A 26,198-nucleotide genomic window follows, 5' to 3' on the forward strand; every position below is an offset into this window, starting at 1 on the left:
AGCACACACTGCAACTTACATAAGGGAACATTATACCTACTAAACATTAGTTCAAAATGCTGCCTATCAGAATTTCAAATTTCCTCCTTAGTCAAATCCATTTAAGTTTTATGTTATCTAGTTACCTACAATGTTTTGTGATATGTCTAACGTGGCACTAAAATGAACCATCAACTTCAGATATTCCCATGGATTAACCACTCGGACAACAAAGTTTGTATATAACAATTTATTGAAACCGTAGCAACTGAGGATGTTTGGTCCCCTGGTTTAAAAACAACAGTACAACATTACTCATATCCAGTTATAACTTTCCAAAATGGAAGCACGGGATCATAAAAGTGTCTGTTTTCAGTTTAACGTGTACATAGACAGATGAATTCTCCAAACTGATGTTCAGTCAAAAAGAAGCTGTAAACTTCCCACATGTTGGTTTCCATGGCCGCAGGTTCAGTCAGATCAGCGAAAATAGAAAATTACAAAAGTCAGACGCACAAAAATAAAACGTCTATTCTGTGTCATAACTTCTTGTTTTAAAAATATTTATTACATGGGGTATAATTTTAAATATCATACATTTAAAAGCAAGTTTACGGCGGTGACACGTGTTTCCAAAAAGTCTTTTCTTCCAAAACTATCTTGTAGGAATGGCTTCAAATGTTTCAGACTTTTCAAAGAGGCACAAATAAAGAGCTCAGTAGAGTTCACAGACCACGGCAGCAACTTTCTTTTAAGAAGAGGTGAACAGAGCATCTAAAAAAAGAAAAGAAAGGAAGGAATAGCAAGAAGTCCCGTGAAGTGTCTTTTGGCCAAGAGCAGAGAACTGAGTTTACACGTCCTCTTCCTCCTCTTCTTCCTCCTCATAGTATCGGTTTCGTTTGATCATTTCCTCCACGGTTAGCACCTCCTGCTCCTCCTCTTTATCATCCACCTCCTCGCTGTCCCAGAACCCCACGTCCTGAGACGACCGGCTGGCCTCCACTTCCCCTTCAGGGGAGGAGATGGCTGTCGGCCCTGTTGGAGACTCCTGATGTTTCTCAGGAGGCATCTCTTCCTCCAACACACCTCCATCGTCCTCCTCCATCTGCTCCTCCTCCTGCTCAGGTTGTCCTTCTGTAGTGTCGCCGAGCTCTTCCACTGCGGTGAGATGGTCGGTCATGTCTTCACTCTTCATCTCGCCCTCCTGCTCCTCCTCTCCTGAGCTGGTGTGTACGTCCACACAGCTGTCTTCAGTGGGAGTCTGGCTGTCTGACGACTGGCCGCCGTGCTGCAGCTCCATGCTGCAGGGTTCAGGACTGAGCTGTCGGTCGTCCACAGGAGGCGGCGGGCTCCGTTTTCTGGCCTCAGGAGCGCTGTCGGCTTGTGCTGCCAGTGTGAAGGCCATGCTTCGCTCCTTCAAGGAAGAGCTCCGACGCAGACAGGGCGAGCCTCGGGCCTGCTCAGGGGGGGAGGATGGGGAGTCTTCCTCTGGGGGCCACTTGGCTCTGATGGACTTACCGGCTGAGCCACCGTCTGTGGCGTCTTCGTTGCGGCTGGGCGTATCGTCTGGCTCTGTACGAGGTGGCCAGGAAATTTTCAGCCTGCGGGTCTCAGTGGGTCGGTCGCTCTTCTCCAATGATCCTTGTCCCAGCGCCTCCATGTTGGCCATCAAGATGTTGACTTTAGCCAGCGGGGAGTCCTCCACGCTGGGGCTTTCCAGGTCTGAAGCCGGGGCTGGGCTCTGGATCTTAGGCTTGGTCTGAGAGCCGGACTGTGGCGAGTTCTCGCCGCTCTCGCCTTTGCTCTCCCACAGCTCTTTGTGGGGCCGGTGGCCGAAGCCCTCGTCGTAGTTTCCCTTGGCCTTGAAGAGCTGGCAGAAGTGTGGCTTGCAGTAGACGTTGTTGTGCAGGGAGGCGTAGTTCACCAAACTAAAGCGATTAAAAAAGAAAAGGAAAAAAAGGAACTTGTTAAAAACCTCATTCATTCATAATGTGTTTTGTTTCTTCAAATGGATGTTTGACGTTCACTGGGAAAAATGATGACCTGAGTTTAACGTGTACACACAACACCACAACTACTGAAGTAATAGAGCACAAGAGTGGTTTGATTGGAAAACCTCCACTGCACCAAGGAGGGACTTTTCTGTGTATTTGGAGACATTTGGGAAGAATGAACAGGTCTGAATCTAAATCTGAAGGTTTTAAAAGGATTGTCTTACTCTTTCACTGAAAAACAAAATAAATAAATAAAAAAACAGACTATAAAACTGGACGGAGATTGTTTTTAAATAAGTCAACTTGTGATGTCTGTCATTTCTTATTGTGTGAAATTACAACAGCTGGATGTTCTCAAGGTACAAACAGATAATAATCCTACCCATAGGTTTCCTGGCCTGATGAAATATCTGATCAATTAGTACCATATGAGCCTGGATGTAGTTTGAGATCTTTGTGTTGATGCATTCTGTCCAATTTATCTGATCCAGAGGTCCAACTCAAATGAGTGGATGTTTATAGTTAGAGCTCCAAACCTGCCCGAGGAAATTCAGATGCTAATGTTTGAATCTAATTTGATTTGTCTGGCATTTATGTAAATGATGCATGCATTTCTGTATTTACTTACACCGTTGGAATTGGTTTTATTGGTGCAAAACACGCATTTGAATCTAAAGAATGAAATCTGGTTGTTTTCTCCTCCCCAGGGTCCCAGTAGACATAAAAATGTTTAGAAATGTTGAAAATTCGTATGAAAAATATACGGTTGTGTAAACTGGTATATGTCTCTTTAAATGTGGCTGTTGTGGCACTGTACTCCTTAACCCTGCTTAGAGTTTAATCAAGTTTTTTTTTTTTTTAGATCAATTAGAAGTTAGCAGACTGCACACTGTTGTTTATATTTTGTTCTTTTTAGGTTTTACATTTCACTTTATTGTTGTTAGAAATGGAGACTTGCAAAGTAAGTATTTCATTGCATTGTCTGAACAGCTTTTAATAAGCATATGACAATAAACATCTTGAATCTTGCATTTACATACTGTATTCGGTGTGACACACAGGCACCTAATCCTAATCCACGGCTGACCTAATCACCTGCATATTCATCCGTTTACACACAGCAGTTGTATTAAATGTGTGGAAACTCAACGACTTGATGTAGAGAGAATTAACACAAAATTTTTTAACCGGATTTATCCCTTTACAAAGTTAGCACAAGGGCTAAACTGCCTCGGTCATGTTAGATAAACAACTCTTGGAATAATATGTGAACATTCAGGGTTTTTTGGCTTGAATGCAGCAAATCCCTCTAAATATCTTCCTCACCTGAGTTTGCTGTTGCAGTGTGAGCAGCGGAAGCAGGAGCTGTGGTAAACGTGCTGATTAGCCACCAGCCTCTCCAGAGGATAAACCGTCTTCAGGCACGCCACACAGGTCTCCCTCGCAGGGAGGCGGAAGTTCTGCACGCACACAAAGTGAATTTATTCATTTTACTGAACACAGAGCAGAAACGCGACTTGTGAGTCTGATGTGAGCGTTTTCCTCTGAGCACTCACCCTGGGAGTCTTGGCCTGAGGAGAGTCTTTCTGATTGGAGGATGCAGGAGTGCCGGGACCAGAGCCTGTGGAGCACAAAATAAGAAAAGGCAGTGAAGCAACGTGAACACTAGAGGGAGACATTCCTGTGTTTATTAAACCTGGTGCTCAGGAATTTACATTAAACCAGGTCTCCTTGTCTTTCCAAATATTAATCAGTAAAATAAACTTATGGATAGAAGTTATGATCCCCTCACCAATAACAGACCTGATCTCTGTTTTTGATTTAGACTAACTTATTATCACATGAAAGCTGAATTACCGTTGTTCTCTGAGGTAAGAGCTCTCCTGCTGTTCGGTTCAGACTCTGGACTCTGAAACAAAAGAAGAAGTGTAAAGAACATAATCGTCTCAAACAGTCACATGTTTAAACACAGAAGGGTTTATAAAAGGAGCCACGCAGAGAAACATCCACCGTGAGTAAACAGAAAGTTAATATCATGAACCTCACCCTGTCCAGAGGGCTCGGAGGGACGTTCTCCTTCTGCTTCACACAGAAACTGTCCAGCTGATCACTCTGAGCAACGCACAAGAGACAAGACAAGACGTTAGTAACACAATATATTTTATGTTTAATATAACAACTATTTTGCTCCTTTATATTTTCAGCCTTGAGCGTTTGACTGTCTGAGGTGCCTGTAGCCTCTTTGTTAACTGTGATCTGATGCATCTTAGCTGCCTTAGTTAATCTGTGTGGTTGGATTTCACTACAGTACAAAGCAGTCACCTTGAAAGTTTAGATGCCAGACAGAAGCAGTGCATAATGTTAAAGAGATTTAATATTTACAATTGAGAAGCTTATTTTATCAGTATTGTTTTTTAGCCTTAAAACAATTAATGAGTTATGAAAATGTTAATTGATATTCTCTCACGTACTGATCATTTAAACTAATAATGCCTGAGGATATAATAAAACAGCTGTAAAGTAGGTAGAGTAGAGGTAGGGTTAGGGTTAGGTAGATCAACAGGGCGTCCTAAAGGTCTAGACATACAAAACAGATAAAGCCAACGCCAGCTGGCACACACATTCTGAACCTGCATGAAAGGAAAAAACTCTTCCCACCAGCAGGTGGCAGTAGTTTGTATTCATCACTCAAAATGAGAAACCAGAAGAGCTACTATTAGGAGGAGCTACTAATAATCATAGAGGGATGGTCTCTCCTGAATCCTGATCCTTCTGTCTGGCCTTTAAACTTTGTTTTGTTTTCTTTTATCACTTCTGTTTCAGCAAGCAGAAGAGCTTTTCTGAAAATCTGATGACAGGGTTTTTTTTGTTTTTTTTTAGGACAATGGTGCAGGACACACCGCCAAAACTAAGGCCACAGACCCACAGACTGCTGACCATCAGCCTACTATGTGTCTTAAGTATATAAAGTACTGACCATGAACTGCAGCATCCCCAGTCAGGGATTTTATTGTCCATCATTTCCATCTCTCTCTCTCTCCCTCTCTTTTTAAATCTTTAATAAAAACACACAAAAACATCAGATTAGATACTCACACTGACTGAAGTAGTTGGGACTTCCTGTTTAGAGATGGCTGCTTGGTAGAGGGCCATCCTGTCCCGGAGAGGAGTGGAGTCTGCAAGACTTCCATCTGGTAAAACACATAATATTGAGAGGTTGAGAAGATTAAAAGTTAATCGTAACAATTTTAAACTATTAACTTCCTGTGTATTAAATGAAGCCCAAGATGTGGTCTTTCCAACAAGTCAGAAATAGTTTTTGTTTTTTTCAGCTTGCAAAACCATAAATGTGGTACAGATTCCGATCATTTGACTTTTTATTTTACAGTTTATTGATCGTTGGGAAAGTTAGTTGAATTCTGCATGAGTCAGCTCCAGGATTTATGCTTTCCAACCCATCCCGGTTCAGACGGAGTGCAGAGAGTGCTGGTTGGTCAAGCAGGCTGAGGACAGGAACACAAGGTCAGGAGTGTGCGGGGGAAGCTGGGGATCGTCTCTTCCTGTGTTATCTGAAGCGGTCTGCTGATCACAGCGTTACAGAGAGCCCTGTGTCGTCACTTCTGAGCTTTTCACTTCTGGGAAGGATGTAATCCATCCAGAGGAAGGCAAGGCAACACTCAGCTTTTGGTTGTTTGCGAGAAGTATCAGTGAACAATGCTGGCAGTGCAGCTGAAATGACTACGGAAATCTGAGACCATTACAGCAGAGCATGTTCTGCCTTTGACTTATTACAGTATTTGACTTTCCATTTGTTTTTCAAGAGGCCAAGTGAAATTATTTATCCGTGGTTAAAATTACTATCAAATATTTGTAGTAATGAATCCTGAACTCTCTTTACCATTTTTCAAGCTCACTGCCTCAGTTTTACATCACGTAAAGTTTTTTTTTTTTAACCTTCAGAGAAAAAAAAAAACACTTTACACCAAACTGGCTCTATAGCTGCTATATGCTCTATAATATTCACCAGGCGTTTCCCTTTGGAGTTAATGGGAGTGGTCAGTGTTTCTACAGCTTGTTTCTGCTGCCCTTCAACCTGCATAGGGATCAAAGCTATCACATAATAAAGAATGTTAGTTACATTCAAGTCAAATGAGTTCACTGATCTAGTGCGAGAGATTTACCTGGCGCTTAATGGCTTCATCTGAATTCTGAGATTTAAGTCTGGTGTTTGTGGCTGACGCACTGGTAGCAATGTGTTTTACCAATCAACCAGGAAGAATGAAATAGACTCTTGTTGGGCGAGTCAGAAGAGTCTGTAGCCATACCTTAGACACACATATTGACAGTGGTGGTGTAATTATTCTAACCGCCAAAAAGGGGAGTCAATGAGCACATGAAACCAAAAACAATGATATTAAAATGCTCCATGAAACCACTACAGTGAGATCTCTCTGTGGGCTTGTCATAATGACACGCACACAGAAAAACTTCCTTAGACTTTCTTTTACATTAAAACAGTCTGATCCTATGGGGGGCGAGGTATGGGGCACGCTCGGGGCATTGTGGTTTAATGATTAACTTTAATAGAGATAAGTGCAACACAAAGTTATAACACGTCCCTGGTTCAAGCTAGCTATATTTGTTGTCCATCTTTCTCATCCTTCATGTCCTGCCAACATTTTAAGATACTGAATACCCTCCAATCCCCCCAAAAATCAACAGATAGACATGTACCTCCTAGCAGCTGGTCCATGTTGGTGTTTCCGTTGGTTCCTCTGCTGGTCTGCTCTCTGGACACCTACAAGACAGAAAAATAAAAAAAAAACTCAGAAATGTAGAAAACAAATATACAGTCTGAGGAATATGCCCTGTATGCCCTGCATGAATACACAAACACACAGGCATTTGATGCTCACATATTTCAGCGAGTTGAGCAAACAGACTGGAAGCTACTTCAAGTGAAGCAAAGGGACGAGGGAAATGCAAAGACAAGAGAATCACAGAGGTAAAGAGCAATGTGTGTGTTTGTCCGGTCCAAACCGCTTTAATCCCCTTATGAGCTCAGAGAGATGGAGCCTGAGACGTCTGTCTGTAGCCGCCAGCCAGAAAACAAACTGATCATTTCTCTGTGGTGGTTTTAACTGAAGTTCAGACCTTCACAAAACATGTGCTGAACCCTGACCCGGCACAAACTCAGCAACCAGTTTATAAATACCCAGACCTTATGCTTACACTCATGCTCCTGTCAAAGAAAAAACTAAAACTTTTAATAAAAAAAGAATCCCTCTTGTTAATGAGATGCATTCACGGTCAAACCTCTCCTACCAACGCTGCCAGCCTACATGAGGCAACGACATGAGGCAACAAGTCGTTTGCCTCCTGTCACTTAAGATACAGATTACACAAGAGGTCAAACAGCGACTACTGTATGACGCTTTACCCTCAGCTCACGGTTTCCACATTTAGCCTTCAGTCTGTGGGAGCAATGACTGACTCGCCAACTTCGGGAATTAAGATGAAGAAATTCAGAAATCAACATGATTTCTTGTAATCGCTTGTGTCAGGATGTTTCTGGCTCGTACACCTGGTGAGAATTTTGGCTCAGACCGTATGCAGGCTTCAGCAAGTAAAGCTGGAAAGGATTTCACAACAGAAAATAAAGCCGAGGTGGACATGTCACAGACAAGCTGATGCTCACCAGTGAGGCATGTTTCTACATTTCAGTTTTGGTTGATGTTTCCAATAAAAACACTTGTCACCCTATTATTTTTGTGTATTTAATGAGAGAAGTGTTATTGTCAGGAAAATTCCATGAAAACACCAACCACATTCCTCTCTGCCATTGAGCTCCACTGATTGAAAACTATTCAATACATCAGTGAGCAACATTATATTGAGACATCCTGTTCCTTCATTACAGTGAAAATCGTCACTGTAGGAGTCAGTGCCAAGCAATTGCGCAAAATTGTGGCTGAAATAAATCTCATAAATATCCAGTTTAATGTCTGCTACAAACTGCAGTATCCATCTGTTTCAGGGAATTACTTAAACTTCCACCATCCTTCAAACTAGACTAATATACACCTGTATATAAAATAAATGATGTATCGATTTTGTTTAATCTAAGACAGTCAAAACTGTTGAGAAGCCAAATTTAGTCCCAAACTTATACTTTAAACTAATTGTATTTTTGACCACTTGGAGGCAGCAGAAACAACACAGACGTCCTTGACTGGCATTCATCACGTGTGCAATTTTCTATCCTGAGAGAAAATGTCTCTTCTGCAGCTCAAAGATTCACTGTGATTAGAGCTGAGCAGGTAGTTTAAAACTCCCGGAGTAATAATTAGTATAGCAACGCCTCAATCAAATCAGAACAAACTTGCCCGATTGGGGTAAACATCAGGTGAGAGGACGAGCTTCCATGATGGGCAGAAAAAGTGTTTGAGAAGATGAGCAAAGCTGTTGGCAGCAACACTGAGAGCATGTCTTGAATGAATGAATTCAAAGATGTCAATAAAGTTCCTCTGTTATATTTCCAGCAGATTTGACACTATAGAGTGGGCATAACCACTTTGTCAAACAAAAGTGCCATCATGATTTTTTTGTTTTTGGGACATGTAAACACATATTATCAAAAACAGTTACGCTGTATTCCCTGATCAGAAGTATTTCAATCACGTTGGAGAAATATCTTCCATGTGAACGTGGTCAGTGAGCTCAAAGATGCTAATGCTCATAAGAGATGAGGGAAGTGCAGTCAGATGAAATTTGTGTGTGGGACCGCTTCAATATGCAAGTAAGTCACATGATTCTTTGTTTGTATAAAAACAAAGATTGTAGAGGCAGGAAGTTTTGCATCTTTGACTTAATCATCTCTCCTTTTGTGAGTAGTAGGATTCAGACTATCACAGGCGATTTTTAAGAGAGAGCTTTGCCAAATCTGAGTGAGTGAGTCGGAAGTGAGTCAAACTTATATCATCAATAAAACACATGAATATAAGATTCACTGAATCATCAACTGTGAGCGGGAAAATAAAGCGTCAGGCTGCATGAACGGAATTAAAAAAAAAAAAAAATGATTAAAATCCCAACAAAAGAAACCCTCATCATCAGATGAATGGATCTATTCCCTGGGGTGGATTATCTTCCACAGACCGAAGGCGCAGCTTTTGTGGGTGGAGGGGGTTGGAGACTGGTTTGCATGTATGTGAAGAGAGGAGGGGTTGTAAACATGTGGGAGTGAGCAGGATGTAAACAAGCTGCGTCTCAGGAGACTGATCAGTGGACCAGACAAAGACTCTGGTGCTAATCCTGATACTATTAAAGCTCTCGTACGTACAGACAGACCGACTGACTGACTTCAGGCTCCCCTCAAGACCCCACCCTGTCTCTCGACCCACCAAAAAAATACACCCAGTTAACAGCAGACAATACCTTGTTCTTACATTAATCCTTACCAAAACAAAGACGGAGGAGGAAGGCACCTATAGCATCACTTAACAGCCAATATATCAAGCTCAGGAAACACACAATAACACTGTTTAAAGAGAGCACTTTAAAGTAACCATAGATAAAAGTCCATGAAGTGGACTTATGTATTACAGGTTCTCTGCAGCTGTGTCGTCTAAAAGACCTCTTTCAGCTGCAGCAAAAAAAAAAAAAAAAAAAAAAAAAAGAAAACACAGGAAAAAGTAAGTGCCGATTCCAGCTCAGATCCCAGACAAAGAAATCCTACATAGACCTGTGAATGAAACACTATAGCTACCTGACGTGAAGACGAACAGAGAAAAGGAAATCCACAGTGGATGATGAAGACTCAGAAGAGAGACTGAAGAGGGTCTGATCGTTCGGCTGAAGTAGCAGGACCAGCAGCTCTGGAGCAGAGAGGCACAGACTGGTAAGGGAGATGAGGGGTAGTGCCTCTAGAGATGGTTTTAGGGGAGGAGGAGGAGGAGGAGGAAGAGGAAGGACTGGGTGGAAATAGGAGAGGCGACAGGGAGCAGGTGTTCCTGGGGGGGGATGTTCAAAGGGGGGTGTGGCCGGATGAAGGTGGGGACGTGATGGCAGGAGGCGAGGCAAAGTGTGCCATGGTGTTACAGACGGGTAAGGGGGGATTATTAAAAGCTTTTTTTTCCTTTTTTTTTTTTACTGTGTCATGGTCCCCCAGCTTTAGAATAAAAGCAGACAGAGAGGAGTGATTTAGGACAGGAGGGAGGTGGAGGAGCAGCTGGTGCAGGACGGGAGGACGGGCGGGAGGGAGGGAGGGACGGTGCATAGATGGGGCAGAGATGGCTGTGTGGGAGGGAGGAGGGGTGAGGGTCAATTAATTTCAGAGTGCCTCATGACTGCCTGAGTCCCCACCGAATGGAAGAAGAGGGGGTGTTCAGATAATGTGCTCTGTGAGCTTATACCGCAGCTAAATGCAACGTCAGCATGCTAACAATGTAAATCATATTCATTTAGTTTATTTCCATGCTGACATTTGTCCCAAACAGCCCACAGAAATAAATGAATCTCTGGAGCTATAGTGCTAGCACAGCTAAAATAGAAGAGTGGAGGCCTTTAATGATGAAAGAGGGAGGGAGAGAGGGATGAGAGAGAAAACCACTAAGAGGTGGACGGAGAGCAGAAAGTGGACAACAGGGAAGATTGATGAGGTGGAGAGGGGAGGAGGGGAGCTTTGATGGCCTTGGGGGAGACAGTCTGAAGAGGCTCAGAGTGCAAATCAGCTGTCTGTAGTCATGAGCCTGCCAGGCTGTACTATTACATCATCTGCTCTGTGAAGGGAGGCTCAACAAAGAGGCAGAAGGTCCGGCCTCGACTATACACTACAGGCTATTGTACAAGGCCTGAACACTGTTTCTACTGAGCTGTATAGATCCTGTATTTCTGCTCGAGGATTTCCCCAAACAATCCCTCCTTTGGAAGGCCAGCTATGCTACACACAATAAAAGACTGCAATTCCCCGAAACTCCCCGTAGTGCTGCTTCATCTCACTTTTTAAAGGCCCACATAGGAGGTCAGTGTGGAGTGGAGAGGGGTGGAAAAACAGAGTCTTTGTTAGAACGACACGTTTAACTGGATGTTTCTCACTAAAGGTTTTTAAAACCAAAGCCTCCAACATATTATCTGTGAATGAAAACCCTGATGTAAATGATTCAGGCAATGTTGACCAAAAACTCTCTAAAAATACTTATTTTCAGCTAAATTAAACTGAACTATAGAAAAACACAGTATTCTCTGCTTGTAAGACTTTGTCTGGTGTATTGTAATTACACTTATGAGCCTTCTTGCTGAAAGTTACATGAGGAGATTAATACCACACACGTCTGTACAGGAAGCTCCATTCAACCTGTAGTCACTGATCGCCATCAGCAGCTGGAAACTGATAACAACAAATTTACATTTAAATATTTTATATTAATTAAATGAATGAGATGTAACATCTAAATTAGTGAGGTTTAGAGATACAAACAGGTAGACTCAATCACCTTTAGAGCGAGGCTGGCTATTTTTAGCATTTATGCTAAGCTAATTCAGTTGTTGTCTGCATCTTCATATTAGATGTAGATATGCCATTGAGTACCATCGATCTTCTTATCCGACTCCAGCAAGAATAAACTAAAAATGAACCTTTTCTTCTGCAAGAGGTTTTTAGCTAGGTAGGAGCCCATCCATTTTGCACTGAGGGCGACAGAGATGGTAGGGAGGGAGTGTTTGGGATTTGACGATAATAAAAATACTAAAATAATGAAATCACCAGAGTTAAACGATTATGCACATTTTGATGATCAGTAATGAATGAGTGGGATACAAAAATGAAATGGATAAAAAAGCTTCTTCTCTTAAATCCAGAAAACAACAAGCTGATAGCTGCAATCGGATCCCTTCTCTGATCCTTGTAATCTGATCCCTTCTGAAGGTGAAATGTGATCCATGGACTGTATAAACTTTAATTATAGCAACTAACATCTGAAATTGACTGACTGAGACACTACTATAGTTGCAGGCTAAACCACAAAGAATCCAAATGCTGCCAATTCCAGGTCAGTGGTATTCTTAAATGCACTGAAACATCAGCGTCTCAGAGCCTCATAATGACTTTAATGTTCTCTTTCCGTCATAAATGAGCGCTCTGTGTTGAGGAAACACAGCGTGGCCGTTGTTAACGCGTCACACCTCAAGTATGAGCACTTTACATTTCACATGCCTCAAGCGAATGCATGACTGGACGTTAAATTCCTCCACTTTAATGCTCCACAAATAACAATTAGCTGCCCCGGGGAGCGTGAAGCAGAGATCCTCTCAAGGATGCTTGCTGAGATAATGTGCAAGTCAGCTGAGTGTGTGTGTGTATGTGTGTGTATGTGTGTGTGTGTGTGTGTGTGTGTGTGCGTGTGTTTTGAGAGCAGGGATGTGAGCCCATACCATGTGACTAGCAGCATGACAGCACTGGAGGGATCTGACCTCAAACTAGAACAAATCATGATCTTGTTTTTGTTTGAGATGGAACTCAAGAGAGTTTCAGACTGTTAACTCACACCTCTGTAACTCCTGACTCCATGTTACGAAATGAAAGATGCTGGTGACACTTGGCTGAACAGTCTAAAAGTTTTTGTCTGTATAAACTTCATAACAGCAGGAATTACTGCAGGACTGTACTGTATTAAAGCCCGGACAAACCAAACCAACACTACCATTTTAATTTTACTATTTTTATATCATACTACTCCTTTTCACTTATCAGTGAAACTTGCTTGATTTCACTGCTTTATATATTGTAGGACACTTCAACAAATAATAATGGATCCTCATTCATTCATATTCTGTAACCGCTTGTCCTGTGAAGGGTTGCGGGTGGGTGGGGGGGCTGGAGCCTATCCCAGCTGTAATCTATCTCAGGGATAACACAGAGATACAGACAACCATTCACACTCACGTTCACACCTACGACCAATTTAGAATCACCAATGAACTTAACCAGCATGTCTTTGGACAGTGGGAGGAAGCTGGAGTACCTGGAGAGAACCCACACAGACACAGGGAGAACATGCAAACTAAACACAGAAAGGCCCAGTTGGCCTGGATTCGAACCCGGAAACTTCTTAATTAATAATAAAGTTTTACTTGAGTAAATTAAATATTTCACTTCATTCATACAGCCAAACATGAGGACAGTGAGTAGAGGAAGACTTGCCTTGTCTTGGTTCTCTCCTTTCTCAAACATCATCTTGAGGCTGGTGAGGGGAACACTGGGCTTCTCGCACTCCGGAACATCAGCTGCTGCTCCCTCCTGTCCCTCTGAATCTCCGCTGGGCTTCACCTCCATGTCTGTCAGATCCTCAGGCTGAGCTTGCTGGTTGAAGCTGGTCTCAGAGTGAACCTGGGTCTCTGGCTCTGCGTCCTGGTCCTGTGAGAATGAGGCAGTGTTCAGAGTGTCAGACTGGGTCTGGGTTTGTGACATGGGTGCACGTTGGGGGCCTGTTGATGGACTGACGTGAGGGACGGAGGGGCTGCAGGGTGCGGCCTGAGGTTGGGCTCTGTGGTTGGATGACTGCGACGGCTGCTGTTGCTGCTGTTGTTGTTCCTCCCAGCGTTTCTTTAAAACACTCAGATTCCCACTGCACAGAGTCGGGGGAAGAGGTTCCGCAACCTGCACAGAAAATAACCAATCAGCTGTTATTTACAGCAATAGGTGCTGTTAGCCTGTGTATTAGTTGTGGACAAGTGTTCTTCTGTAAATCCAAGAAACTAGCAAAAAGTGTTCATCTTGAGGAGTCTTTCTTTGTTTGACCAACACTACAAAACCAAAGTTTACCATCAGATTTAACAAAGAAAAGCAGTGAATTATCTCTTGAATATTACTTAAGAATGAATTGATGATTAAAAATAGCTTATATATAAATACCGAACCACCTAATTACTGACCGCAACAGATTTTGCATCAGTGTAAGATTTTAAGTTTGAATAAAACATATTACAAATAGTGAAAGGCATCCCTTACTGTTGGCCAGATAAAACGGGTCCATACAGGGAAACTAAAGGATTTTGCAGATTAATGAATTACATGTCTAATCAGCTACACTCTGCTATCGAAAATGTCAATGTCTGTACAGTATATGAGCACATATATGAGAAAGACTTTGAATCACTGCATAGAAAACTCCTTTTCACTGCCAGCCACACAAACAATCACAACAAACTGTGATGACTCACTCTTTCTAAGGCCTTGGCAGACAAATCTCACACTGAAGGATGCTAGCCACTTTCTGAATCTGTTTTTAGTTTGTACAATAAATTCCATCAGTGCTGGACTCGAGCCACCTCATTCTCAAACTGAATTAATCTAAAAAAAATTAATTAATTAAGAAACACACAAAAGCTAAAGACAACACTGGTGATACACAACTATGTTAGCAGTACAAGTCAGGACACTCAGCTGTGTGAGAAGAAGAAAAGACACAAAAAGAAAACAGAAACTTCTGCACCGAAGACAAAAGAGCTGCTCAGCATGAACATACATAAACCTGGAGCTGCTGGACACACAGCAGAAAGCTGGAAGCTGGAAGAGGTGTATTTTTGTCAAAGCGAAGAGTTAAAAACCTGAGAGAGAGGCAGATGACCTGGCCGTCCGGTTGGCGTTGCGTGGCTGTGTAAATGTGTGTGTTGGTGTGTCGGCTGGAAATGCTACAAGCTGTCCCAGATGTGAGAGCCTTGAGAAGTGATCAGAATGAAGCAACGTGAGGTAACCAGCCCACCCCCTACAGCACAGAGGGAAGGAAGGAGGGGAGGAAACAGAGAGGGAGTGAAGGGGGCGAAGGGTGAGGGGCGGGTGAGGGGGAGAAAATCAGAAACAGAGACAGTCAGTGAGAGAAAGAGGGAAAATAAGCCCAGGAAATGAGAAAAAGGTAAAGTGCTGGAAACATAACAGAAGGGCAAAAACACACAACACTAAACCGGGATAAAAAAATAAAATATATCCAGGCAAACTTTCCGGACTTCAGTCTATATCTGCTGTTTATTTTAGGGATTGGATTGATAGTAATACTTAACTATGACTTTAAAATGTTGAAGAACTTTTCATTTACAGGAAGGGTAACATATTAAAAACTAATGCAACCAAACATCTATAAGTGTTAAGTGTGTGTTAGCTTTGAGCGAGAGGTGGGTGTCGTCACAGGTCGCTAGCTGGCCACCCTTAATGGACCATGACCAAAAGGACTTCCACAAAGGATCACCACTCTGATCTCCTCTAGATGCACTGAAGGAACTGAAATATCCTTCAAAAAGGCGACCTGAGATTCAGACTTCAGGGTCAAAGGTAAAAGACAGAAGAAATAATACGAGTAAAACCGAGGTATGAACCCTCATTAAACCTTTTCAAGACAGAGATTTAGACTTGTCACGGTAGGAAAAGCACGTGTGTGTTCATGATGGCCGTGTTCCACTTGTGGGAGGTCCTGCTTCTGTGCAGCTTCACAGTCACGACACTAAATGGAACTGAACTGTCATTGTTTCCATGCATGCCTTATTTACTCTGACAAATTAAGAGGTCTATCTTATTAGCAGAGACTGAATGTGGATGAATTGGCTATAACGTATGCATTCCAACTAACAGTCCAGCAAGCTTTAAGTAAATATACGAGTGGATTCACATTCATGGTCATTTTGGAGGCTGCCGTTTGTGTTGCTGCTACATTATATTAAACAGAAACAGCTCTCCTTATGATGTTTTATAGCATAAGTTCCGACATATACATTTTGAATATTTGACATTTTGAACTGTCCTTTTATGAGTTGAGAGGATTTCTCTACTTCTTAAAAACAGGGCACTCTAACTAGCCTGCAGACAACAATATGCTTCCCAAAGAGCAACACAAGCTTCCCTCCCTTCTGTCCCCACAGAGACTCTAAAACAAGCGTCTCCACACAGATCAGATAGGACGGAGGCGTCTTGTTACCACTGCAGCATCACAGACGAAACCAAAATGGCTCGTCTAATGTGTCGCTCGAGTGATGAATCAAGTTTTTGTAGCTTTAATCCGCAGCTGCATATATATGTATTGGGGGAAAGAAACTGAGGGTTTACTGTTGTTGGAATTGAACTACTTTCCATTATATTTCAGATAGAAGGGAGCTGGGATTACTTGTCACCTTCATTTGACAGAGTATTACCTATCATTGTAGTTTTTTCTAATTTCAGTTGTACTGTAATCAGAGATCAGATTAGTGTGGTCAAAATTTACATTTTGACCACACTATGTGACGCTGTGACTGAGAAACAATGTGGCATAGTAAAAGCAGAGTCAAGCTGAAACTGAGAGGAAAGCACAGGGTCGTCCCTCATGACAAAACCACACTTTGTGGAAATTGCTGTTGTTTGAAAGCTCAATTTGAAAAGTTGTTGATATTCGAGAGGATGTATGAGTCCAGTGTAAATATTCCTGCAACAATTGATCAACAGGCCTTAAGGACTGAGCACTGTGAGCTGCTTCCATTACTTAAACAAAGGATATTGTGGTTAACAGGAACCAGGAGGGTGGGGTGTAACATGACAGTAACAACAGTAACGTCCTACACTATTATATACATCATAAATCTGTCTATATTTCACCACAATGATTTTCTATACTCCACCACATCATTCCATTATGTGCACATGGTATCCTGTTTGTCCCCTTGCTGCCTCTTCCTGAGGTTTCTTCCCTGATCATTTTAAATGAACCGAGGCATTGTGTAACTGCCTAAAACTAATTGTGAAGAAGTACTGGTTCACTTGTATTTCAGCATGTGTACGATCTCATATTGCATACGTTACTCACCGTTTTCTTCCTCTCTGCACTCCCCTCCTCTGCTGCCATCTGGTACCTGTGGAGGAGGAAGACGACAAGTTGAGGGACAGGAAGTGAATAAGAGGACCCCAATGGAAAATAATTCAAGGGCTAGACGCAGCTGCTCCTGCCCTGCCCTTCTTTACACACCCAGGAAATTAAGATGAAATGTCCCTGGTCCTCTCCAAGAACATTAGATGATTTCATGTGTAAATCTGGATGGAGGATGTGCAGCCCACAATGGTGGACACACAGGGAGTGAATGAGTGGACTCAGTGTCAAAAGACAAAGGATATTCAGTGACGTTCTGTGAGAAACAGTCCAGTTAATTACATTAACTCAAAGTAAAACTGATTCATCCGGTGTTCTAACAATAAATACACAATATTTGGCAGAACATTATCAGGTTGCAATGACTGAGTTTGAGACATTAATCTACCACTACTATATTCTAAAATATGTTATTTATGTTAACACAATGACAAAAAATGTTCAACAAAGCCAACATTGTTACAGCCAACTATGATTTCATAGCCAGGTGTAGACATTTGGATTTCATTATGGGGCTTGTTTCAACAGATACAAAGGAAAAGAAAATACCTCCGCACACAAGTGGTTGGTCCCACACCCAATCAGAGCCTTTTTATTGTTAACAAATTCAACACCACAGCACTCAGATGACATGTATGACTATGCACTGTTACTGTTCTGTCCATCAACAAATAAAGGCCACCAGAAAGATTTGATTTGCTCTGTGGATCTTTGCCGGAGCGTGATCAGTTCCCAACGGACTGACGGATCAACTTTCTGCTGCAAATACTTTGTGGATGGGAAATGTCTGGCTCTCTCCTAGGTGACTTTAACTAGATATTTCATCAATTTCAAAAATCAATCAAAACAAATCAAAAAGTTGCAGATTCCTTTTTATTGACTGTTCAGCTTCAGCTTGAATCTATTTAATGAGGAGTAAATACAACATTTTATTTTTAATTAAAATGTGATTTTGTTCATAACCACATTTCACTTCCTCTACTTCTTTGATTTAATATCATGTTTTATTTTTTATTTATCCATGCTGTTTGACTTGAAAGTATGTTGGAAACTCCAGCTTCATATTTAATCAATTTCTATTACTAGTTAATCAGGTTTCAGATGAATGTTTTCTCTATTTAAAGGCTAAATTTAGGGTGTGATTAACTAATACTTACTCTTAATGAAACAACTAATTTGTTTGAAACAGTTTTAATACTGAATATCTCCAAAGTCATAGTTACGGGAAAGTGAAGGTGGAAGTTTTTGTTTGGTTACCCCAGAAATAAGCAATTGATCTTAAATCAATATCACAATCAATAACACTGCATTAAAAACTTTAATACTGCTGCATATTCTTTGCCCACAGAGAACAATACTGATTCCTAGTGGTAAGATGCAGTAAATGCAGAGAGAAGACATACAACCTCTTTCTCATCACACAAATTAGCAACTTGATATGGGGTAGAGGGGAAGCCCTGGGTGGTGGAGCACCCCCATGAAGAATTCAGCTCTGTTCTACTCTATTAAGTCTGTGTGGTAATAAATAACAGGAGCCAAAGTGAAGTGACTTATTCGGCCTGATGGTGTAATAATCACACTTTTAAAGAAAAAGAGGAAACTGAAAAACAGCTGAGCAGCAACAAAGAGTTGTGAGGACATTCTTGACCTCATTTCTGATCAGAGGAGGCAGAGGAGACAACTGGGTGAAGTGACAGATAAAAAAAGACTGACTGCTGGTAAATTATTAAACTCATGGTCGAATGCCGAGGCTAGGGAGAGGAGGGACGAGGTGAAGACGGTCTTACTTGGAAAAGCGTTCTGCGATGGCGTTGTTTTTACCCCGGGGTGAGACGATGGACAGCTCCTTGGCTGTGACCCTCAGTGACTGGGACGCCCACTGTCTGCGGCTGAATGGATCGACGGAGGCCATCTTTGCTTTGCGTCTGAGCTTTTCAGGAACACACTCTGAGAGAATAGAGACAGAAAGAGAGAATTTAGCCAAACAAAAACTAATTAGAGCACTTGGACTGGTGCCGATTTTGCTTCCTCCTTCTGTGAAGTTGTGCTGCTCTTGAATGAGCAGAAAGAAACACCCTTCCTGTGCATTTAAATTTTTATAACACTCGCCTCACACTGCTGAATACTTACTTCTCTTCGTCTTCTCTGGTTAAACACAGGTTTTAGATCAGATGAGACTGTGACAGTTTTTACATCAGTATAAAACCTCAGCCAGAAATCAATAGATTTTGTCAGACTACACATCGGACTTTGTAAAAGCTGCAGCAGAGTCACAAAGTCAATAGAGCGCGTCACTCAGCCATTGACCATCTGTTCCCTGTGACACTGCTCTAACTGAGCCCTGAGGCAGACTAGCAGCAGACCAGACAACCGATACTCCTGCATTACACAAAAACCCTCTTGTACACAAATCCACACTCTTTTACAAGACATTCACACACCCACATGTCTCTACCTGCTCGCCTCTTCTGCAACTTCACAGCCCCGAGGCTGAGGGCGTGCAGTCGCATGCAGCAGCACCGTCAGCTTACGATAAATAACTGTCATCTGTGAGTTATACACGCTCTGGATGAGTTAAACAATGAGGCCAGTGACGGCGCAGCCTCGGGGGGCCTCGACTCGACGTCACTCAGCAGGTGGCTGTTGTGGGATGTTGCCTTATTAGTGCGGGTTCGTTAATTTCTACAACACTGTTTCCTTTGTGTTAAGTATTCACCGACACTGGGATTGTTAAAGTAACACTCTGAAAATGGAGTATCTGTGTGTGAAAGAAAGTGCATGAAGTGGTTTGTACAGAGCTGGCCTGAATATTGATCACTGTGTCAATTAACTGTGTGTAAAACATCAGGAAACAGAGAAAGATCCCAACTTATCAATAACTTCACTTCAGTTTAAGTGAAGCCGCAGCTGAAAACATTAAATGTTCTGGTTGTTGTTACTTGAATATAAGTTCTACATCAAGACTGTAAGAATTGACTAATATCTACATTAACAGTTAATCTGCAGATCTTTTTTTTTGATGAATGCTATAAAAAGGAACAGTGAAACTCTCCCAGAGCAATCTAAAGTCTTTAAATAACTTATTCCTCTGGCCATCTAAAGGTCTAAAACTGTCATCTGAGGGGCGGTAAGCAGCTCACAGCTCAAGCTAAATGTCTTTCAACTACAGTCCTCCTGTCAGGTGAAATACAAGTGAAGGATGACTCCAGAGCAACTCGGGTCTCCACTATCAGCACCAGGTTGAGATTACAAACAAAGCAGCATGTAAAACCGTTGAAGTCCATGCAAAGCTGAACTCTACGTACGTCTCAAAGTATAACCAAAAAAAAATGTCCAGGAATAAAGTATCACCAATGAGTTCAAAAGACTCATTTTAACATTTACAGATGAAGAGAGTAAAGGACATAAACTTGAAAGAAACACACGGTGGTAAAGAAACTCAAAGTTCATTAGGCTTAATTTATTAAAGAACAGAGAAGTAGAAGATTATAACTTTCATTCATTTCATCGTTTTAAAAATAAATCCACTGACCTGTTTCACTCTGGCACGTCTCAGTTTCAAATGTGATCTACTTCTTTCCTTCTCTTTTCGCTCCTTAGCTGCTTCCACCACAGCTTTTGAGTAGACAGGGAAGTAGGAGGAGTCTCACCACTCCTATTTAACTCCTCTCAGCCAATAACTAAGCAGCATTCACCTCCACCTGGCAGGTAAGAGCTTTCCCTCCCCGTCAAATCAGCAGCACTGGTGGGTTCCGAGGAAGCAACCTGAAGGTACGAGAGAGAGGCAAAATGTGGGTGTTGAACAACATGGCAGACAAGCAGCAGGGAGGGGGAGGATGGGGGAGGAAGAGGAGGAGGAGGAGAGGGGGAATCCCACAGTGGATTCCTGGAAGCTGAGTGACTCCTGGCTGCCCACTTTCTCACAAGGTCAAGACTTCAGAGGATGTGACTCATTAACAATACAAGCTGACTCCACTGGAAAGGAGGTGAGGGGGAGGAAGGCTGCTTCAAAAAAAGAAAGAGAGAGAGAAAGAAAGAAAGAAAAATAATCACTTAACATGTGAAGAATGAGGAAAAGTGTCCTTATGTGTTGTTTGTATTAGAGCTCTTTATCTGTCACAATCATGATTAAAACTGAAACATTAGCAACATCCTCATATTTCAGTTGCTCAGGTTTGAGAAATGTTTCTTTGGTGTGTTTTATATCACTGTAAAATGAACATGCAGGGTTTTAGTCTGTTAGACAAAAACACTTTGTTAGAACTGAAAGCATCATTCCAAGGAATCTCATGAGGAAATGCGTGAAAATAAAACATGAGACTGTGGTGGAACAACTTACTGTAAATTCCTAATCCAAAAGTAGAACGGTTAAAGAGTTCGGATGAGAAAATGGTTGGGGTGGCTCAGTCTATACAGTATGCTAGCTAATGTTAAAGAATAGTAAGTTCACCATTTCTTGACAACCACATCAGCTTCTTTGTGTCCTTGTTGACACATGTTGTGAAAGCGCTAATGTTATCATCCAGATTTTAAATCCCACAAGGTTTGGTTCTGGGCCGTTACCGTTATTTACATTTTATGATAACTGCCTTAGACAGAATATTTGAGACGCAACTTTCCATTTTTATGTTGATGATACTGTCATTTATTGCTTCGCATCAATCCCTGCTTTTGCTTTTCTTCATAATGTCAAATATGTCTCAAAAAAGCTGAAGATTTTAGACAAGCCTTGTTTTTTATTTTTTATGTGAAACAGAAACTGGTGGAGTCTACCTTTTTACATGAATGCCTTTGCTCACTGTCCTCATTTGCTGGATAACACATACGTATCATGGGGCTCTGAGATTCATCACAAACTGTCACAAAGTGACTCACCATTGTGTCTTATATTCAAAAATGAACTGGCCCGCTTTGTGTACACGCCGCCTTAGTCATTGGTGGATGAACTGTAAACACCACACATTAGCCGATAATCTGGGCCAAATCTCAACACCAAGAGAGGATTGGTGAGATTTCTCCACAAGAGGCTTTAATTACGGCAACTATTTCATTTGGAGTCATGTCTGTAGCCGATATCAAAATAGTTGATGTCCAATTTGTTAACAGAACAGATTCTTATTCTTTCCTCAGTCTAGTTTACCACTATGTTTAAGGTGGTACTTTACACCGAGACCCTCAGGGATGATTAAACTCCAGCCTCGTGGTGACCCTGGAGATTTTCAGATTCATCAGTGTCACATCTCTAACACAGTCTAATCCCAAACACATGATAGCTATGATTCTTTGGAGAGGGCCTGGCCTCATTGTCACCTCAGAAATTCCCCAACGACAAAAGGTGCGTAGGATTGCAGATAATTTCAAACGATTAAAGTTACTTTCATTTTCACCTGCTGAGCTGGAAGATGTGAATCTGACTTTAACTGGAACTGGAAGTTTCTCTTTCTTTCTTAAACAGAAGCACTGAGATAAGAGAAGATATCCAGCCTCACATCAATAAAACCAGCCTTTTGCCAGGCCGCAACTGATGGATAAGGACAAAGGTAGTAGACATGAGCTCATCAAACACTCATCTACACTTTCATCTACAGCAAGATGGCTGAACAGGCTTCAAATATCTTATTACATTATCAGCTCTTATCAATACTTCACTGATATCCAGATAGTTCACGTTACGCACAAAACTTTCTGTTGCTGCTTTAACAAAGTGAAACCCCCTAACCCCATCTAAAACTATGTTAACAGTTGAGTAAAACGTCTTATTGGCATATCTTTGTATATATGGCACACAGTAAACTTTTTAAAGTAAAATAATGTTTCCTCATGACGGACTTGTCTGGTATCACTTTCTCTGATGCGAGTATTGGATTTCATTTATTACAAAGTAAATTTTTCACTGTTGAAGAAATAACCCACAGATTGGACCCATGTTTTCAACATTGCTGCCCACATCCAATCTGGCTTTGCTCTTCTTTTCAAACACAACAACTGGTTGTTTCTGTGCCTCCTGGAAAGTCACCTATGTTTACCCTACGTGGAACGGAAAATGCAGATTTTCTCCAACCAAAGAGAAACCAGATCCAACCAATCAGTTCAAGTGTTTACATGGTTATTAGGAGCTAATACTTCTCTATTGAACTGATGGTCAAAAGGTTTACACCACCCCTCTCAGTCTTGATTGAAAATTCCTTCTGATTGGTCCGCTCTGTTCTGATTTAAGGTGGCTACATGAGGCATTTTTATTCTGATTAGTAGAGGAATACTAGCGTCCATGTAAACCTGCCGTATGACACACTCACCACTTCCTTAATCCTCATCATTCTACCTGCAGGTAAAAACACAAGGTGTGAACAGGTGCACATTCATCAAGCTCCATGTGAGATATGAAATCATCAGCATAGATCAGCGTCTGTGACGTGACTCAGTGTCATTAAGAGAAAGGATGAGTCCTCTCTTCATAAGTCATCAGCCGTCTGCTCAAGCATTGAATGCTTCTTCTACATCAGAGGATCAATCCGTCTAATCCTGCTTTTCTTGTTCTGACGATTCTGTTCAAAGAGCCTCATGTCTGTAGCTGGGTTATTTTAAATTAATTAATTTTTATGTACACAGAGAGAAAAGCAAACACACACAAGATGCCAGATTTCGCTCACATCTTACTTTTGTAACACTCTCCCTGTGTTGTAATATCCACAGTCTGGATGTGGCTTCAAGGGACACTCCAGATATGTCCAGTGTTTCAGTAGCTCCAAAGGAACCGAAAAAAAAAAAAAAAAACTTTACCGATGTCACACTTCCGGCCTTTAACATTTAATGATGCGTTCACGGTAACGAGGAAATCAGAGTTAAGATCATATTAATATCTGACTGTGTGTCAACGCAAATCATACAGTTTGAAACCTTTATCCTCAAATCTTCTCAGACAATTCAAGTTTCTAGTAATCAAGGTTATTTGCTCAACTATCACTCAGTTTATTGGCTGTATTATTTGTAGATTTCTAATCTTAACTAATCATATTTTTTTTTAAATCATCGATAGATCAGGATTCTATTTTCAGATTAGTTTTGGTCTTATAAACATAACAAAATGTTAATATTGTGAGGATATTATTCCAAAACTCAAATTATTTAATTTTCTTGTATGTAAACTCTCAAAAAGAGTAAAATGTCCAGGTCTGAGAACACAGGGGAATGACTGAGTTTAAACATTTCACAGATAATCAAACAATTTCTTCCAAAAAGCGTTGTAGCCATCTCCTGCAGTCTACACAGTAAACCCGTCCTGGTGAGATGAGATGGTACAGATATTATCCTGAGCCACATAATCCATCCTACTGATTGACTTCAACCATAAATGAACCACATGAGGAGTGAACGAGACAGGTTGTCTTATCAGCCTGAGACAGGTACAACTCAGGTGAACACTGACTCACAGTCTTGTCTCAACACGAAGACGCTCAGCAATGTTCTGTTTACGAACCGCTCTTGTTCAGTCTGTTGCTTCATTTCAGTCTCAGGTGTTTTTTTGTTTTTTTACACTTACCTGAGCTTCACCTCAGTTAGTCTTTCAGGGTTTCACTCTTACATCCCACTCAACATCCGACCAGGTGACAGAGCAGCAGCGATACTTCAATTAACCCTGATTTTCATCAAAGACAATCAGTTAACTGGTATCCCTCCGCCAAGGGGTACGGCACATTAATACCGGGACTGAGCTGTTCTGCGGTCAAATGCGGGGGTATGTCAAGTTGTTTTAAATGTTCATACGCCAATATCATAAAATGAAAAAATAGAACAGATTTATGCTGAATGATAACCATAACTAAACAAAAATAAGGTAAATGAGTGTGATGCATTAAAAGACAAACTTTATCCTCCAACAAGGAACAGGAAACACTACAACGCGGATAGACACCTGAAGCACAAAAATACTGTAGTCAGTGCATAAATAGTAAAGCAGTGAGTGAGGTGTAAAGGCTTCATTAATTAAAAATGTATATAGCTAGATATGATGCTTCTGAAGAAGTGTCAAAATTAAACAATGTTTATATGTCAATGCGAAAGAAAGAGGAAAGAATATATTACGAAAACACCTAATTTGTATTTTAAATGTTGATAAATATTTGACTTAAATTAAACAATCTGAGGCAATATTGTTGTCAACTAACTGCAGTTGGTTCCATTTTCAAATGTGTATGATTATGAAGAATAAAGCAGCGTACAATTTTAATATTTAATAACAGGTACCTCAAGTTCAAGTGTAAGGTGTATTCATTTTCGAAAATAACAGTCTATTCCTTAAATTAAAATTTTCTTTTTTCACAAATTAACCATTGAACACTGCTACATTTGAAAAAAAAAAAAAAAAAAAAAAAAAAAAAAACCATTTTAAATGTAATTCTTTTCTAGGTGGCGATAAAGTAAAACGTTTATAGGGAGCCTAATGTGTAATGCTGCATTTGAGCCACTAGATGGCAGACGCTCTCTCTCTCTCTCTCTCTCTCTCTCTCTCTCTCTCTCTCTCTCTCTCTCTCTCTCTCTCCCTCCCTCTCTCTCTCTCTCTCTCTGGCCTTCATGCTTCCTCATACCTGGCAACCCATCTACATACTTACATAAGTGTATGTCCAGCAGCTCCACTCTTTCCACTCTTCGCCGCTATATTTAGCCTGTTTGGTCATTCAGGGAACATTCACACAGGAGCAGATATGAAACTATGCAGGAACGTTGTCAGATGAACACACAAATCATCCCGAAGTTCCCGTTTAAAGGTGAATTCGGCCACTCACAACCAGTCAGTCAGTCAGTCAGTCAGTCAGTCAAGGACTTTATTCATCGCTCGCTGGGAATTTTACACATAAAATGCATTTCCCTGGTCTTGACACGTGGTCATCCTCTTACAAAAGCAGGTGTAAACTGTGTGAAGGTGTCATGGCAGATGCTCATGTTATATGGAAAAATGTTTGATCCAGCTTTTATTTGTCTTATATCAGGCTTAATTTGTCTCTCCCCCCATCTTAATGAAAGTGCAGCAATAATCCCACCAGTACCTGTAATACAGTCAAATTAAGCCTGTAACAGAGAAAAGACGAGTGTTTCAGATAGATGTTACTGTCTTGTGCACTTTAATGATAAAGTTAATAAAGTAAGTTCCTTTTAGTTTAGGCTTCAGGATCCTGATGTTATGCACAGTGGATCATTTGTCAAAACTATATCACATTCTACACAGCTTATCAACATAACATAATGTTTTTGCAGCTAGTATGCAGGAATATGAACATACTTCACCATGTTTTGCTGATAACTGATCAATACCTACAAATCTGAAAGGCTACTGCTAATTAAA

The 26,198-nt window shown here is 41.2% G+C and overlaps 1 protein-coding gene across 3 annotated transcripts; it reads right to left on the minus strand.

The window, feature by feature from the left end:
- Positions 1-199: 199 nt before the first annotated feature.
- Positions 200-24,503, minus strand: lima1a (LIM domain and actin binding 1a). Of its 3 annotated transcripts, XM_084552856.1 has the most exons (13): positions 23,516-23,595; positions 20,391-20,623; positions 18,646-18,805; positions 16,799-16,844; positions 13,474-13,629; positions 13,174-13,386; positions 6,708-6,771; positions 5,070-5,164; positions 4,020-4,085; positions 3,831-3,882; positions 3,530-3,594; positions 3,300-3,433; positions 201-1,907 (listed from the first exon to the last, which is right to left on the minus strand). In XM_084552856.1, exons 3-13 carry the CDS (start codon positions 18,768-18,770, stop codon positions 830-832), a joined length of 2,094 nt encoding a protein of 697 aa, XP_084408982.1. In that variant the 5' UTR covers positions 18,771-18,805; positions 20,391-20,623; positions 23,516-23,595; the 3' UTR covers positions 201-829. The 3 variants fall into 3 exon arrangements, with proteins under 3 accessions (XP_084408981.1, XP_084408980.1, XP_084408982.1); XM_084552855.1 differs by lacking the exon at positions 23,516-23,595 and adding an exon at positions 24,399-24,503 and having other exon boundaries at positions 200-1,907; positions 13,174-13,629; XM_084552854.1 differs by having other exon boundaries at positions 200-1,907; positions 13,174-13,629; positions 23,516-23,600.
- Positions 24,504-26,198: the final 1,695 nt, after the last annotated feature.

The sequence above is a fragment of the Chelon labrosus genome (assembly GCF_963514085.1).
Source record: "Chelon labrosus genome assembly, chromosome: 10".
In the NCBI taxonomy this organism is placed as follows: Eukaryota; Metazoa; Chordata; class Actinopteri; order Mugiliformes; family Mugilidae; genus Chelon; species Chelon labrosus.